Source organism: Eupeodes corollae, chromosome 3 (genome assembly GCF_945859685.1).
Source record: "Eupeodes corollae chromosome 3, idEupCoro1.1, whole genome shotgun sequence".
Classification (NCBI taxonomy): domain Eukaryota; kingdom Metazoa; phylum Arthropoda; class Insecta; order Diptera; family Syrphidae; genus Eupeodes; species Eupeodes corollae.
In genome coordinates, this window is record NC_079149.1 from 74,834,774 (window position 1) to 74,850,549 (window position 15,776).

Consider the following 15,776-nt stretch of genomic DNA (forward strand, 5'->3'; position numbering starts at 1 on the left):
CTAAAACCATCATTGAAGAAAGTTGGAATGTACTTTGAGTACATAATTTATGGACAATTTAACACAAATTTCATACACACTTAGGAGGGTTCAAAAAGAATTTTTATTGAATGAAAGTTGGTTGAAATGGGCGCCCACAGTCAAAGCACACAAATGTTTAATATTTTACAGTTTATAAATGTTTCACCAACAGTTCCATCGACCGTATTGTAACTTCGGTTTATAAAGAAATTTATTTAACTATATAATAAACAATTTCAAATCAATTCATTAGGAAAATTAGAAAACAATATAAATTTGCATTTGCATTTTAGTAAACAAAACAACTCGTCGTAGACGTCAAATTCTTACGACAGCTATTTTAATAAAAAAAAACATCTTCAAAACAAGTAAATACACCGCATCGAATTGTTGTTGCATTTCAAATTTCAAAATGGACGTCATGTCAAATTACGAATACAACAATGTAAACAAATAGGTGTTGGAGGGTAAAACGTACGAAAGATTCCGGTCTTTATATGGTGTGTCTATGGTTTTAGTGCTTTCAGAGTTTTATTTTATTACGTCCTAATTCTCATTGGACTGTTGCACCACCTAATTTATTTTACTTACTTAATGAATAAAACTATCTTCAAATAACAAACTTTTATTAGTCCAAATGCGTAATTTAGAATCGTTTCTAAATCTTCATTGTTCTGGCACCTAATAAGAGTAATTAATTTCACTTCATATTCTAATGATATTACTCCCAAACGAACACAATGAGAGTACCAAAAAATTGTTCATCCACAATTTTGAATTTTCTTTGAACACCTCTTAACAGCTGACTACATCCCTACATCCGCCATTTTTGAAAGGTGGACGCCATTTTTTTTAATGTGGGGAGTATGCACATATTGCATAAGTATTCGTTTACCACATTTTTTTTTATATGGAGTTAATACATATGCAAGTTCATGTGCAAATCTCAGCTTGTAGGCAAAAAGTGAGTAACCGTCGAAGTTGGCTCTCTCGTTTAGTTTTTTTCTCTCTGGTTTGAACAGATGACTACATCCGCCATTTTTGAAAGGTGGACGCCATTTTTTTCAATGTGGGGAGTATGCACATCTTCTTGCATAAGTATTCGTTGCCCACATTTTTTTATATGGAGTTATTACATATGCAAGTTTATGTGCAAATCGCAGCTTGTAGGCAAAAAGAGAGCACCCGTCGAAGTTGGTTCTCTCGTTTAGTTTTTTTCTCTCTGGCAGTTGTTGTAATTTGTGCGCAAAACGATCAAGACGTGTTTTATTAATCGAAGGAAGACTATGTGCCTTACCAATAATCAAATTTAGTGACGACTTAAATATTTAAGTGGACTCTAAATAATGAACCATACCAATAATCAATTTAATAGTCAGCTTAACGCTAAACGTCACTCTAAATTTTAGAGTAGAGAAACGCGTGTTTAACTTCGTGATTAAGGTTTAACGTCATGTTTGTGCTGTCATTCTGGCAGTTGGCAGGAAAAGAAATTTTTCGTATGTTTCTTTAATCTGCTGCAAATTTATTTTTGGCTGTGACCGTGAGCTCATAAAAATTAGCAATCAAAATAAACAAATAGATTAATTTCTTTTTATTTAAATATATAAGTAACATTTCAATTTATTTCAGAGTAAATTGTTATTCCAATGGCAATAAAGCGAAGTCGGGTCCGTTAACTGGACACCAGTAATGAAGGAGTTGCTGGTTGAAGCAGAAAAGCCGTTTTCTATGACAGTGGAGAGTAAACTCAAGGATGGAAAAACACTCAAAGCTAAATTTGAAGCTTGACAGAGCATTCAGGAAATGTTAAATGCCACTGGCTATTGCCTTAAAAACGCAAGCCAGGAGCAAAATAAGTTTAGTCGGTTTCAGAAGGAAACTGGTGAACACCCCCCAAAGAACATTGAAATATCTGCAATGTTGTCAGTGGACTTCCAATTAGATAATGCGAGATTTGATACCGATGCAATTCACTCATATGTCTGTTTGGCAACAAATGTAGTAGATAATGTAATAGAGCAGAGTTTAGTTAAAGACGTGTTTAATTTGGTTATTGGTTAACACACAAATAAACTCGTCTCTAAAGTTTAACGTGGCGTTTATCTAAACGCTTGTTTAGGCAATAATTATTGGTAAGGCCCTATGCGAATAAAAACAACTACAATTAAAATTAAATAAAAGCAACTAAAATTATTATTGTTATTTAGAAATTTTAAAATCCTTTATTTCATCGCTTTTCCAAAAATAAGAACTTGGAGAGGTCACACACTTTTATTAAAAACATGTGCAAGAATATCTACAATGTAGCTGGTAACTGAAATACATTTTTATAATGACGAAAAAGTTCACCAAGCCGTATAAGAGTATAAAAAAGGCTTTCTGTAAAAACATTATTAGCAACTAAGCGTTTTGTAAGTATTCTTAGTAATTCTTATATTTTCATCTTCTATAACTAAAGATTTAATCAGATTGAGGACCATTTAAGTTGCTTGCAACATTTCATTTACTTTTAATATTACCTTTATTTTTGTTCAAGTTTAGTTATAGGCTTTCTACAGCGAACCGAAAACTCGGTTTTCGCGAGAAAATAGGTTTTCGTCGAAAACCTATACCGAAAACACAAGTTTTCCCATACATTTTTCGTAACCCACAAGTTTTCGTTTTCAAGTTTTTGATAAAACCTCTCGAAAACCAGTTGAAATTAAGAGATGAAGTAAACAAACTCACCTAATGAACAATTCAAAGCTTATTGAAATGAAATGAAAACATTCAAATATCAATCAGCCATAAAAAAAAACATCTGACAACTGACTCAGGAGAAAATTTACAGTTTTTCAAACTACATATTGTTATTTGGTTATGGTTAATTAACTGGTAGGTAATTTTTTTTATCAATCATAAAACATAGTAAATAATTGTACTTTTTCTTTCTAGAAAATGGAAGAAGAAATAAACAAAAAAGAACAAAAAAAAAAGAACAAACCAAGGAAGTTATGGTCCATTCCCGACGAGGAACTCCTCCTGGAGTTATGGGCCGATAAGGAGCCGAAATATAAGTAAGTGCATACCTACGTCCTATGTACATACATAAATAATTTTACATCGGCCAAGATCTATATTTTGCTTTCACTCGAAATAATATTTATTTCGAATGAAAGTGAAACGTGTTGATGGTGGACGATAGAATATTTACATTCACTAATATATTTTATTCTTTAATAGCCGTGAAAAAAAGAAGATTGGGCCGTCGGGTGGATCACCATCAGAATGGCATTTGTATTCGAAGATACATTCCATTCTCGGAGAACATCGAATCCATAATCTTCATTTATATATGGAGGACAGCCGTCCCTCAGGTAATACATAAATTCAATTAAAAAAGCAGCACAAGTTTTTCAACTAACAGATTTGTATATTATTTTAATTTGTAGATGATAATGGCATTTCAACGGACGCAATTCCGGCTTCTGACGAGTTGAGGTCGAGATCAAGGTCCAGGTCAAGATATTCCTCATCCCAGTTGGACATCAATGACAATCCATCTGCGGAATCCACTTCACCAATCGCTACTTCTTCTACTTCTAGGCCGCGGGCTGAAAAGAAAAGAAAAAATAATGAATACAAAAGTGATCCGCAGATGGATGAATTTATCAGAGATTGCAAGCAATGGGAGGAGAGGAACTTTGCGTTGGAAGAAGAAAAAGTAACTATTTTTAAAGATTTCGTTGAAGAGTCAAAAAAATTCAACGAGAATTTTTTTAAAATGTTCGAGTGAAATCAAAAATAAAGAAAAAAAAATTAAAATGTATGTTTTGATATTTTTTTTGCTAAGGTTATTGAGTGGGTGTAATTATAGTTTTTGTTTTCGAGGTTTGTAGGTATTATTTATTTGTTCTAATAATTGCAAATTCAGCTTAGATAAAATATAAAGAAAAAGTTAATTCTGCAGTATAGGATTATACATTTTTGTTTCTAATTATCTCTTTTAATTCTGAAACATTTTAGATTACTGGAATGGAAACTCAATTTATATTTGAAGTAGGGCAGGGTAGGTATTTATAATACGCTTCAGGCATTCTGTGGGAATTTCAAAGCATGGTTGAATGGATATCCAGCAAAAACAGGTGGATTTATTTTCTTCAAATCATTCTTTAAATTGAAAATGGTTGTAAGAAACACTAAGGTGACATAAATTAGAACTTAGAACCGTCTGAACCATCTCAATGAAGAGAGTAGTTTTGAAATGATAGGGGTTTGTATGTAACACTTCCAAGAATTTCGAATGAAAATCATACAAAATTCTTAAAAGTGTTACATACAACCCACCGTCATTTCATAACTACTCTCTTCATTGGGATTGTTCAAACGGTTCGGAGTTTTAATTTATGTCTGCTAACTGATTCCGTAAACTCTATTAAATTCAAAAAATTATTTCAAAAAATTTCCATCTAAAAATTGTTTCAACTTTTTTTTGAGAATCGAAAAATGTTGAAAATACTTTTACATGGGAATTTAAGGCAGTGTTGTTGTTTTAGAGCAAGAACATATTTGAATTTTACACTTTTGCAATGATACTAGACCAGTTACATCGGATCGTGAATACCCTTTATGCATGTATTTTTTGAGCTATGAAGCTTCACTCAAAGAGCACATATAAGTTTACCTACATAAATGCATGCTGATGGCATTTCGTATGATTGAAGGTGAACTTTTCAAATTATCTATCTGCGTTGAATGTTCTGGTTGTTGTCTTTGCGGATTATTGTTTGTATTCTGCAACCATTGAAGGTTTATTTCATCGTTATTGACATTCATAAAATTATGTAAGACACAGCATGCTTTTATGATCAAGGTACTGTTGTCAATACGGTTATCAAGACCCTTTCCAATTCTTCTAAATCTTGCTTTCAAATGTCCAAAACAGTTTTCAACTACTCTTCGACATTTTGACAGAGAGTAGTTGAAGTTCTTTTCTTCTGCCGTAGCTGCGGTACTAAAAGGAAATGGTTTCATTAAGGATTCAGAAAATCTGAAAGCTGAGTCTCCAATTAGGACTACAGGAACATCCACACCACATACATTTTTTGACATTTCCTTTAGAATAGGTTGCCGATGCTGTTGTCTTACATAAGAATCTTCGTATATTTGGGAATCATTACAGCGACCTGGAGCTCCTACATTTATGAAAAGAAATCTGTAACTATGAATAGGAATAATTATTAGGACTATTTTTGTAAGAGCAAAAAATCGAGTTTACCGATAATCAACCACAGCTAGCAATACAGTTGAATGCCATCCCTTATAATTATAGTAATCTACAGAGTCCAGAGCTGGGGCTTGGATCTCAATATGGCACCCATCTTCAGTAAAATTGAAAATTATAAAAAAAGTTATTAAGAGTACAAAAATGACTCTTCCAAACCAATACGAAACATTCAGTACGACTACTAAACAACAACAACGTGTTGTTTTGTCTTCTTCAACGTTTCGCATTGGTTTGAGAGATTCTTGAATCTATACTATACCAATAGCTCCAAAACACTGAGGGAAACCAAGTTTTTCAAAACCACTCACATTTTCTTTTATAGTTTGTTCTGTGAGTGGATAGGCACAAAGGTATTTTGGTTTTAGAACAAGTCAAACTTCTCTACAAAGCTCTTTTAATATCATGCCTACTGTGGATGTGCCAACGCCAAAGATAGCTGCAACTGTCCTGTATTCAGCAGACGACCCAAGCGTATATATTGCAATGGCTATTCTTTTTTTCAAAGGTATGCACTTTCTAAAGTTGGTATCGTGCATTTCTAGATTTTTCAGCTCATTGCACAATATGTCGAATGTTTCACGGCTCATTCTAAAATGGTGTTTAAAAAACTCATCATTGTTTTCTAAGACTTCGTGTTCCCAAAAAGTGCTTGTACGTATCTGAGATTGAGGTAGAAAGTTTGTTTTTATAATTTAGAGGTAAATGGTAAATTCTCAATTGCATCAATCATACTCTTATTTTTTTTCATTTTCAACATTTTCAAAATAAAACGCTGACGTTTTCTTGTCATGGTAGAGCCTTGAGGTAATGATATGAAGTTGAGCAGGAACTTCATGCTTTGTTCCATTTTCTTTGTATGTATGGAAATCAAACCAATTTGGCGAGAATTCATTTTATTTCACAAATTATTCGAAAACCAATAAATTTTTAAATTAAAATTTGACAATTAGTATCAAAATAATGGAAATGTCAAACGAAAACTTGTAAATACTCGGTGTGAACACTTTATGAGTTTTCGAAAACTTTTCGCCGAAAACCGGGTTTTCAGTTTGGTGTGAAAAGGCTATTAGATACATTCTCTTAAGAAGTTTTAATTTCTTTTAATAATTGTTTGCAAGCTTTTTTTCGTTTTTAGTTGAGTATTTTTCGGAAAGATTTTATATTTCTTACGAAGTGTGAATCAATGTTCTTATCTCCTATATCTATACCAACTGTTTCCTTGTCAACCACAAAATTTTAAAAATTTAAGCTAGTCATAAAGTGAAATAGCCACAGAATTTTTCCAAATTGTTCCTAAAAGAGGTGAATCCTCCTTCCCGTTTTAATATTGTCCGAAACGATGATCAATTTCTAGCTTAATATATCTTGAAGAACGAAAGCTTGCTACTAACCGGCTTTATGGCTTTCGTAGCAATGGCACCGAATGCTTGAGCTCATACCTTCGTACGACATGGTTTAGGGTGAGCGATCAGCTATCCTAAATTTAACAGGTAGTTCGGATATAATGTTTAGTTGTAATATTTTATCAACCTAGCCAATGACCTCTGATCGTCCATAGTATAAACTTTGTACATTTGTGCTATGGTTTAGCTTGGTCATCGACAACGAGTCAGATATGTTCTGTTCATGTGTGTAGAAGGCAAAATAATGCATTGTATTTTTGAATTTTGATCATTATGTATCCACTACTTAAGGCGATGCATTGCATATCTGGAACCAAATGTCAAATATCAAAGTATAGTTCTATATAAATAGTGATATCCCCCAACGGAGTGAGCCCTGGCTAAGTTCTCAATTATGGATATCAATATGTATGTAACAGTAACAAGATATTTGGTCAGATCACAGTCATATATCAAAGATATAGCGTATTTATTACCCTGGTCGGAAACTTGAAGTTTATCAATAATATGAATGATAAAAATGTCCATTGCTTTCCGTGGTGTAGGCATAGAGTAAATATACATCCTCCTCATGCTTCAAGCTTCGAAAACTTTATCGTGAACTTACGAGTGACGACCGCGATACTACTCGATCGCTGATTTGATAGATGCTGCCGTTTTAATTTTAAGCGATCCAGATTTCGGGAGTTTTGGTGCTTCTGGGATTGATGCTTCTAAATTATTCTGCATATTATTACCACCCGATGAATTCGACGAGCTCAAGTCCGATGAACGTGGCTCCATCTTCGAGATTTTGGAATCTCCTGGTTAGACGCAAGCTCTGATGATTCTTTAAATGCAAAATCTGCATCAATTATATTTTTGAAAGGTTGCGCCTAAGTTAATAACAATTACATTAGGTATTCATGTATTGTAGTAGTTGTTATATGTTAAGGTATCATATGCTACCAGTTATCGTTGTATTATTGTTCATTTACTATCAGTCTCCTTAACACACATTGTTAATATAAAATACCATAGGCCCTTAGTTATTGTGCCTCCATGTAATTTCCCCTACCGATCGTTATATCTGCATAACACAATACTGTTCTCTTTTTTCCTATCCTCTTTGTTATAATTTGTATATAAGTACCTAGAATTAAGAAAGACAGATTGAATAAAGGCAGTTGTCAGAGTGAAAAAACTAATCGAGAGAGCCAAATTTCCTCGTCTCCATCCCTTCGAAACCGCTTACTCTCAGTTTTTATAGCGCGTTGAATTCGTATCGGTGTATACATGTTTTCAGTTCTGAGAGCAGAAAGAGAATGAGACATTTGATATCTCTATCTCTCTCTGGTTGTCACAAATTAATTCTAGCAACAAATGATCGTGTGTGAATAAACTACGGTAAACCTTATAACGGTAGATCGTGGTGAATTTGTTTTTCCCTTCTCTTTCTCTGAGTTACAGATAGATGGCATTAACAACAAAAACAAGAAAAGATGTGTTCAGAAAGAGTGTAACAAGGTTAAGGTTTTTTAGACTAGACTTTATTTGTATATATGAACGAGTACACATGATTTTTATAAATCGCACCCTTAGAATGAAAGTGACCTAACTCAAAAATTGCAACTTTTGGGAAATGAACAAAAAGTCTTTAAAAAAGTGTAATTTTCAGTAATTTTGATTGTATTTTTATATACATATTACAATGCAAGTCAATTATTTGCCAAATTATGTGAGAAATACAATTAAAATTACTTAAAACTACACTTTGTTGAAGACTTTTTGGTCATTTCCCACAAGTTGCATTATATTATATTTATATATAATATATTTATATATAATTATTAACTCCCAAACGAACACAATGAGAGTATCAAAAAATTGTTTATCCACAATTTTGAATTTTCTTTGAACACCTCTGAACAGCTGACTGCGTCCGGCATTTTTCAAAGGTGGACGCCATTTTTTTCAATGTGGGGAGTATGCACATCTTCTTGCATAAGTATTCGTTCCCCACATTTTTTTTATATGGAGTTAATACATATGCAAGTTTATGTGCAAATCGCATCTTGTAGGCAAAAAGAGAGCAACCGTCGAAGTTGGTTCTCTCGTTTAGTTTTTTTCTCTCTGACCAGAGTGTTTTTGATAAAAACAAATGACAAGATATTTCCATTCTTTTTGTGTTTCTTTCTTATAATCTTATTTCAATTGTTATTTTCAAGAACTATTTGCATTCAAAAATATTGAAGTGTTCAGGATATCATGTGATCATTTAGGTATTTAGTTTATTATTTGGTTAAAAGTGGTGTATATAGATTGTAAAGGAAATAGTGTTGAGCTGCATACTGTTTGGTTTTCTTAAGAAGCCAGAAAAATGTCCCATAAACATTGCGATAGTGCTCGCCGCCAAAAAGATTATGAAGGATTATTCGGAAATAGTAAGTGTTTTGAAATTTGTTTAACATGAACAAAAGCTGAAAAATATAAAAAATTATCGAATTAATAGTATTTAAAAGGTGACTGCAATTTTTTTGTTGTCTTAAACGCGAGGGTTGTTCAAGACAAGGATTATGCTGATTTTTGTATAATCATTTGAAGATAAATGTAAACTAGTACAAGCTCTCTCAAAGAAAATGTATGGACAGTATAAAACATTTGTAACCATTTAATACTACATTTCAACACGTTTTGATGTTAAATAATTTTAAATTAAGAACAAAAGCAACTCTATAATTTAAAACCTGACACATAATAGGGTACTTAACACTTAGTACTTAGTTGCGTGTCCGTTCGATTTAATTGCTTGCTTAAGGCGTCAAGGTAATGATGAGACAAGTATTTAATATATATACTTCGCGACTTATTTTTTGCCGTTCTTCTTGAAGTATATAAAGTGTGTTGTAGGTAGTTGTTTTAGTCAAAAATTAAATTTTCTTTTATTCCAATCCCACTTACATATGTTAGCCATTTGATACATTTTAACGTCCACAAAATATTAGTTCCCAGCACCAGAACTGCCATGCTTTAGAGTAGCTTGAGTATAGTTATGAGAAAATTGTTGTTTGCTTGCCGCCATACATTTATTGTTCCATCTGAACCCTTAAGGTTAGATTTGCTCCCTAATTTATAATATTGTCATATCTCTAATGGGTTAAGTTTAATGTGCTGGCTATGCAACAAAACCAATGTTCGAATTTCTAATTTTTTTGTTAGCGTTATTTTAAACGGCAGCAGGAAACTACCTTAAATTAAGTAAAAGTCTTCCGTAATACAATATTAATACTAATAGTAAAAACATTGTCATTGGTCGGGAAAAGTAGAGTTACAGAGTTACTATAGTGCAAAAACAGTTAGCGTCCAATTATAACTTAAAATTCAGTTTTTCTGTATGTTGTCGAGTTGTAAAAGCTGAGTAAGATGAATGATTCTCGAAAATTTTCTCCAGATGAGTCCTGAAACTAAAGGACGTTCTTTATCACTCTATTTTTTCAGAATCACCATCCCTTCCCACATAAACAAGGCATACAAGCCAACGCTTATGTCATTTCTAGTTGTGTGGTAGTTTTGTATCTTTTTTCCGAATTTTTCAAAAAAAAATATTTGTTTTTAACTAAAAAATATGAGATATTATTCTTATAATATATTATACTTATTTTGCATGTTATTTCTTTTCTTTCATTTTAAGTCATTTAGAATAAGGAAAACATTTAAAGTTTTAATATAAAACCCTTTGATCAAGTAATTTCAGGGATGGAGGAACATACAGTTTGTATGCCGAATTCGAATCACAAATTTAAGAAAACACTTAAACACTTTTCATGGCAAGCATTACTCTTGTAGGATTTATCAATTCCTCGCAAGATGCAGTACCTATAAAAAAAACTTTCGTTGGGGATTGAACTCAAGATCTCTAGCATGACAGTCCACAACACCACGGTTACTAAGTCTAACCCTTCACAAACCCGCTGGCCTATTTATTGTTTTGAAGAGATGTTGTTTAAATGCTGATAAAATCAAAGAGTAAGCAAAGTAAGTAATCAAGTAACAGCACTGCTAAAAGGTTTTCATCTCTTTTGATCCGTCTGAAATCTATAAAGCCTTTACTCATTTAAAACTCGAGTATTATTCTCATATTTTGGCCTTGTCTCAATAGCCCTTTTGAGTCTTTTGGACGGAATACCTTTCGTTATCGTATCGCTATTTTTATAAAGAATGGTCTAGTAAAACACTTGCATTAAAGGTATTGAACAGTTCAATGTACAGGCATTCATAACTAATTTGCACCGCTATCTCTTTTCTAAGTCTATCCTACTTGATTGTTTGAAATGTTTTTTTTTACGTTATGAGGGTATTCATGAATATTTGGGTGCGTGTATAATGTAAAAAATCCAATGGGACAAGTTCATGCAATAGTGCTTTCCAAATTAATTTTTCGGTGAATCTAAACTCTTATAATTACGGTGTTTAGAAATCGAAAACATAAATTCATTTGGTTGATGATAGTTATCAAGATGAAGCGTTATCTTCTTACATTTTCACAACAATTACCAAATAAAACTCATTAACACAACAGAAAACTTAAGCCTTAAGTTGCGAATCAAGTTTATTTTGAAATAGATGTAAACGAATTAACAAAAACAAAGTCTACAAAATCTTGTATCGAAGTCTTTTTTTCAAGAAAATGATGCTTTGTCGGATTCCATTCAAAGAAGGTATGTCGAGATTAATGCTGAGTTAAACCACCTTGCATCGAAGCCTTTTTTCAAGAAATTGATGCTTTGTCGGATTCCATTCAAAGAAGGTATGTCGAGATTAATGCGGAGTTAAACCACCTGACTCAGTTGACGAGCCAACTCGGATTCCTGTCGTTGCAGGTCAATCTGTCAACACTAGACTTGTTTCTTACCTCTGATCCTAATAAATATACTGTCAGTGTATTATCGCCTCTTTCTTTGTGGAATGAGAAATTTTATCCCGAAAAGGGTGAAATCTATCAAACCCAAAGAGAACTCATGGTTTGATTTGAGCTGTAAGGAGGTTATTTGGTTCAGAGATGTAAGTTTCCGTTGTTATAAGCCAACCCGACTGAGGAAACCCAGAATAAGTTCAAACAAGCTAGAAAGACCTGTAACGGATTGATAAAGCCAATTCGCTTGCAGTTAATTCGATGATGCCAGAAAGTGAAATGACTCCGCCTGTACTTGAGAACGTAAACGAAACTGTGTAAGCTTTTCCATCTGTCATATTCTACAGGTCTCTTTCCGAGTGGATGTAAAACTGCATTTGTCCAGCCAGTCCCTAAAAAAGGCTTATACTCCTCACCATCTAAATATCGTCCAATAGCACTTACATCCCTTCTTTTCGAGGTCATGGAAACGTTTTCAGCCTGAGAAATACCTTGAAGAAACTTCTTAATGACCGGCAGTATGGCCGGTCTTATGGCTTATCCCACCGCACAGTGGCACAAATCTTTACATCGTCTTGGAGAAAGTAAGATTTTTGCATCAGATATTTCAAAGGCATTTGATAGAGTTTGGCACTAAGCTCTCTTATCGAAAATGCGTGCATTTGGTATTGATGAATCCCTTCTTCGTTGGGTTAGAAATTACTTTTCGGACCGTTCAAGTCAAATAGTATTGGACGGGTTCAAATCTAATATCCACAAAATAAACGCTGGTGTGCCCCAGGCCACCAGTTTTTCCCCGGCCCTCTTTCTTATTTTTATAAATGATCTTTTGTCTGAAACTTCGACCCCACTAAATTGTTTCGCTGATGACAGTACCCTCAGCTTTTCATATTCGATGTGGACTACCAACGGCAGCGTATGATAAGCTCATTAAATTCTGATCTTGACAGCATTGTTCAATGGGGAATCAAAAACCGTGTAGAACTTAATGCTTCGAAAACTCAATGCTGTCTACTGTCGCAAAAGCGTAACCCTTCCCCAATGCCACTTTCCATGAGTGGTACTTGCATCGACGATACTGAACAGCTATCAGTCCTAGGTATGTGAATCACAAACCACTTGTGGAGTGATCACATATTTGACATCGCCAACAATCATGTTAAGTATTTAGGCTTTTTCCGACGATGCAAGAAGTTTTTTATCCCTTCTGATCTGGCTATAATTTATAAAGCCTAAATTCGTCCAAAACTTGAGTACAATTCCCATATTTGGGCAGGTGCTCCTATAACCCACTTGAGTATCAGAATTCAAAAGAGAGCTCTAAAAGTGATAGGTGACCGTTGTCTTACTGAAACTTTTGCATCTCTCGATTTTTACCTTTGAGCCCAGTTTCGGCCGTCCTGTAAAATACAGAGATTCTTTTTTTAGTCGCACTACACGAATGTGGAATGCTTTAAGGGTTCAGTATTTCCCACACATTACAATGTATAGGCATTCAAAACCAATGTGCATCGGTATCTGCTTTCAAATCCTTTCCTTCCTTCCTAATTACTCGCACGGTGGATAATCATTATAAGGGTATTCATATCCCCTTGATTGCGAGTACAATATAAAAAAAGAGAATTGATTCTCGCAAATTGTTATTACGGGCGATTTCAATGCACGCGATTTGTATTGGCTGCAACATTCGGGTGAGATAACCTTCAAAAGAGTATGTGCTGAAATTTTTGTTGGACTTAACCATCTTATTCAGCTGGTCAAGGAGCTCACTCAAATATCGACTCCGATAAGTACACTATTAGTGTTATATCTCTTCTAGGCACATCTTACTATTGTCTCAAGAAGCATGTGACCAATCGAGAAAGCCAACTTGTATCAATAATTATTTCAGGGTCTTTAACCGATCACTAAGCAGATATGATAACAAGTTTGATTCTTTGAGAATGTAAAGGGCTAAAATCATTAGACCTAAAAAAAGCAAGGTTTGAATAGAGGTTATTAGGGTTAAAGAGTTCAGTTTTCTTTGTAATAAAGCTAACTAAGAAGAAATGGTACTTTATTTGTTAGCTCTTTAGAGAATGCTTATATCTTGTTTGGCAGTTTGGCCAAATTCAACGCTTGGAAAAAGTGTTATGACTCCGCCTGTACTTGAGAGCGTAAATTATTCTAAAAGATAATGTATTGACTATTGAATATATACTTATGTGTATTAGGAAAATTAGGTTTTCCTTCGGCTTTTTTGGTCACTTTGATCGTTGCAATGAAACAAGGTTGTTACATTAGCTTTTCCCGACGTTTCGTCAGGGGTTGCTGCCTTCCTCATGGGAACTTTATAACACATGAAATATAAAACACATAGTACAATATTGTGGACAACAAGAATAAGAAAAAACTTACAATTTAACAATTAAATTTTAAAACAGTGTAAAAAAAACACTTCTAATTAAGAAGTTCAGTCTATAACTACAAAAAACAAAGAGAAAACTCTTATGAGAAAACAAGTGGGCAGTATACAGATGATATACTCTGTGTGTCTTGCTTGCAATTCATATTGTTTTTGTTGTTCAGGATGTGGAGCGTTTCGAGCGTATATCGCTTAGAGGTATATTTTCCCGTTTGAAGAACTTTAACACCATCGAAATCCGGAGAATGACCTTTGTCAATTGAATGGGCCGCCAATGCGGTTTTAGCCAGGTTATTGTTTTTGATGTCAGATTTGTGGTTGGACAATCTTTGGCGCAAGAATTGTTTGGTGGTTCCGATGTAGCAAGGGTTACATGTTTCGTCAGGTTTACCTTTGCAGCTTATTTTGTAAATGACGTCAGTGCGTTTATCTCTGTCTATTTTGGTCTTTAGTTTGGTGAAAAGGTGTCTAATTGTCTGGTTAGATTTGAAAGCCAAACGGACATCTTGGATGTTTTTGGTGACAACTTGCTTAAAACTTTGAGCCAGTTTTTGAACGTAAACAATGCTTTTGAAGTATCCTTTGTTGTTATCCTCACTTTGTTGTTTAGCGCGTCTGCATTGTTGTTGTAAAATCAAGCCACGAATAATTGCTGGCGGGAAACCGTTGTCGCCTAAAATTTTGGTCACTGATGATATTTGAATGGTGGAATCTTTCGTCACTTAACGTGAAAACTTTGTTAATTAAATTAGTAGCTGTGTTGAAGATTATGTGTTTGGCTTCGTTGGACCGGAAGTTGACCAGACGTCCTGATGCTGTTGGTTTTTGAAACCAATCAAACGACAATTGAGTGTCCATACGGTGGATTTTGACATCAAGGAACGATATAGAACTGTTATTTTCGTTTTCAACAGTGAATTGTAGTTTGGAGTGGAATCCGTTTAGGATCAATAATAAGTCTGCGACTTTATATTTGTCCATAACCGCAAATATGTCATCAACATATTCCACTATAAAATTTGGCTTTGCATTACATCCAGTTAAGCATTCGTCAAGTAAATGGTCCATTACCAAATCAGCAATAGTGGGCGAAAGAGGGTTACCCATTGGCATTCCAAAAATTTGTTTGTAGACAATGTCCTTAAACTGCAAATAGTTGTTGTCTTTTAAGCAAAAATCCATGATTTCAACAAATTTATTTTGGCTGATTTCGGTATGTCTGCTTATCGTATCCCATTTCTTTTTAATAATATTAATAGCCAATTGTACTGGGATGTTAGTAAATAATGAAATAACACCAAACGAGACCAATACATCATTACTTTGTAATTTAACATTTCTTCTAACAAAAATCTGGAAAGCTCATAGCATGGTAAATTCAAAGATGATACAATAGGACGCATAGGCATGCTTGGTTTGTGCGTTTTTGGTAGTCCGTAGATAGAGGGAAGCTGCGCGGTGTATGTTGTCATTTTGTTCTTTTGCTTATCTATGTGGTTGTTGTTGTTGAGCCACTTAACCAACTCATTGTTTCGGTTTTTTAGTGTTGTTGTTGGGTTATGTCTAACACGCCAATATGTAATTCGGTCAGAGAGAAGTACACTCATTTTGTCATCGTATTCATTACGCTCCATCGCTACAGTCACATTGCCTTTGTCCGCTGAGAGAATAATAATATCTTTGTTTCGCTTAAGGAAAGAGATAGCTTGTTTGTTGACATAAAGCACATATTTGGCAAACTGGTCGTTGTTTTGACTACGTTGAAACGAGTGCAACATATTGCCATAC

The 15,776-nt window shown here is 34.0% G+C and overlaps 2 protein-coding genes across 6 annotated transcripts in view; one reads left to right on the top strand and one right to left on the bottom strand.

Moving 5' to 3' along the window:
• Positions 1-3,444: 3,444 nt before the first annotated feature.
• On the bottom strand, positions 3,445-5,649 carry LOC129950605 (putative nuclease HARBI1). Its single transcript, XM_056062537.1, has 4 exons — positions 5,550-5,649; positions 5,282-5,384; positions 4,692-5,224; positions 3,445-3,617 (listed from the first exon to the last, which is right to left on the bottom strand). The coding sequence occupies exons 3-4, from the start codon at positions 5,113-5,115 to the stop codon at positions 3,445-3,447; spliced, it is 597 nt and encodes a 198-aa protein (XP_055918512.1). The 5' UTR covers positions 5,116-5,224; positions 5,282-5,384; positions 5,550-5,649.
• A 3,166-nt stretch (positions 5,650-8,815) lies between these two features.
• LOC129948838 (phospholipid-transporting ATPase IA) overlaps positions 8,816-15,776 on the top strand; it is a 132,449-nt gene continuing 125,488 nt past the window's right edge. For 3 of the 5 annotated variants that reach the window (XM_056059926.1, XM_056059927.1, XM_056059930.1), the window contains exon 1: positions 8,818-9,116. Coding sequence is in view for 1 of the 5 variants with exons in the window: in XM_056059930.1 (XP_055915905.1) it covers positions 9,053-9,116 (64 nt within the window). In the remaining 4 variants the exon portion in view is untranslated. Of the gene's footprint in view, positions 9,117-15,776 lie in introns of all 5 variants that reach the window. The other 2 variants (XM_056059928.1, XM_056059929.1) reach the window with 2 other exon arrangements.

Coding starts and splice junctions, on each gene's coding strand:
- LOC129950605 (XM_056062537.1), bottom strand. CDS start 5,115: ATGTCAAAAAATGTATGTGGTGTGGATGTTCCTGTAGTCCTAATTGGA. Junction 3,618..4,691: donor TGCCATCAGCATGCATTTAT/GTAGGTAAACTT, acceptor TTTTCTTTTCAG/CCCGCGGCCTAGAAGTAGAA.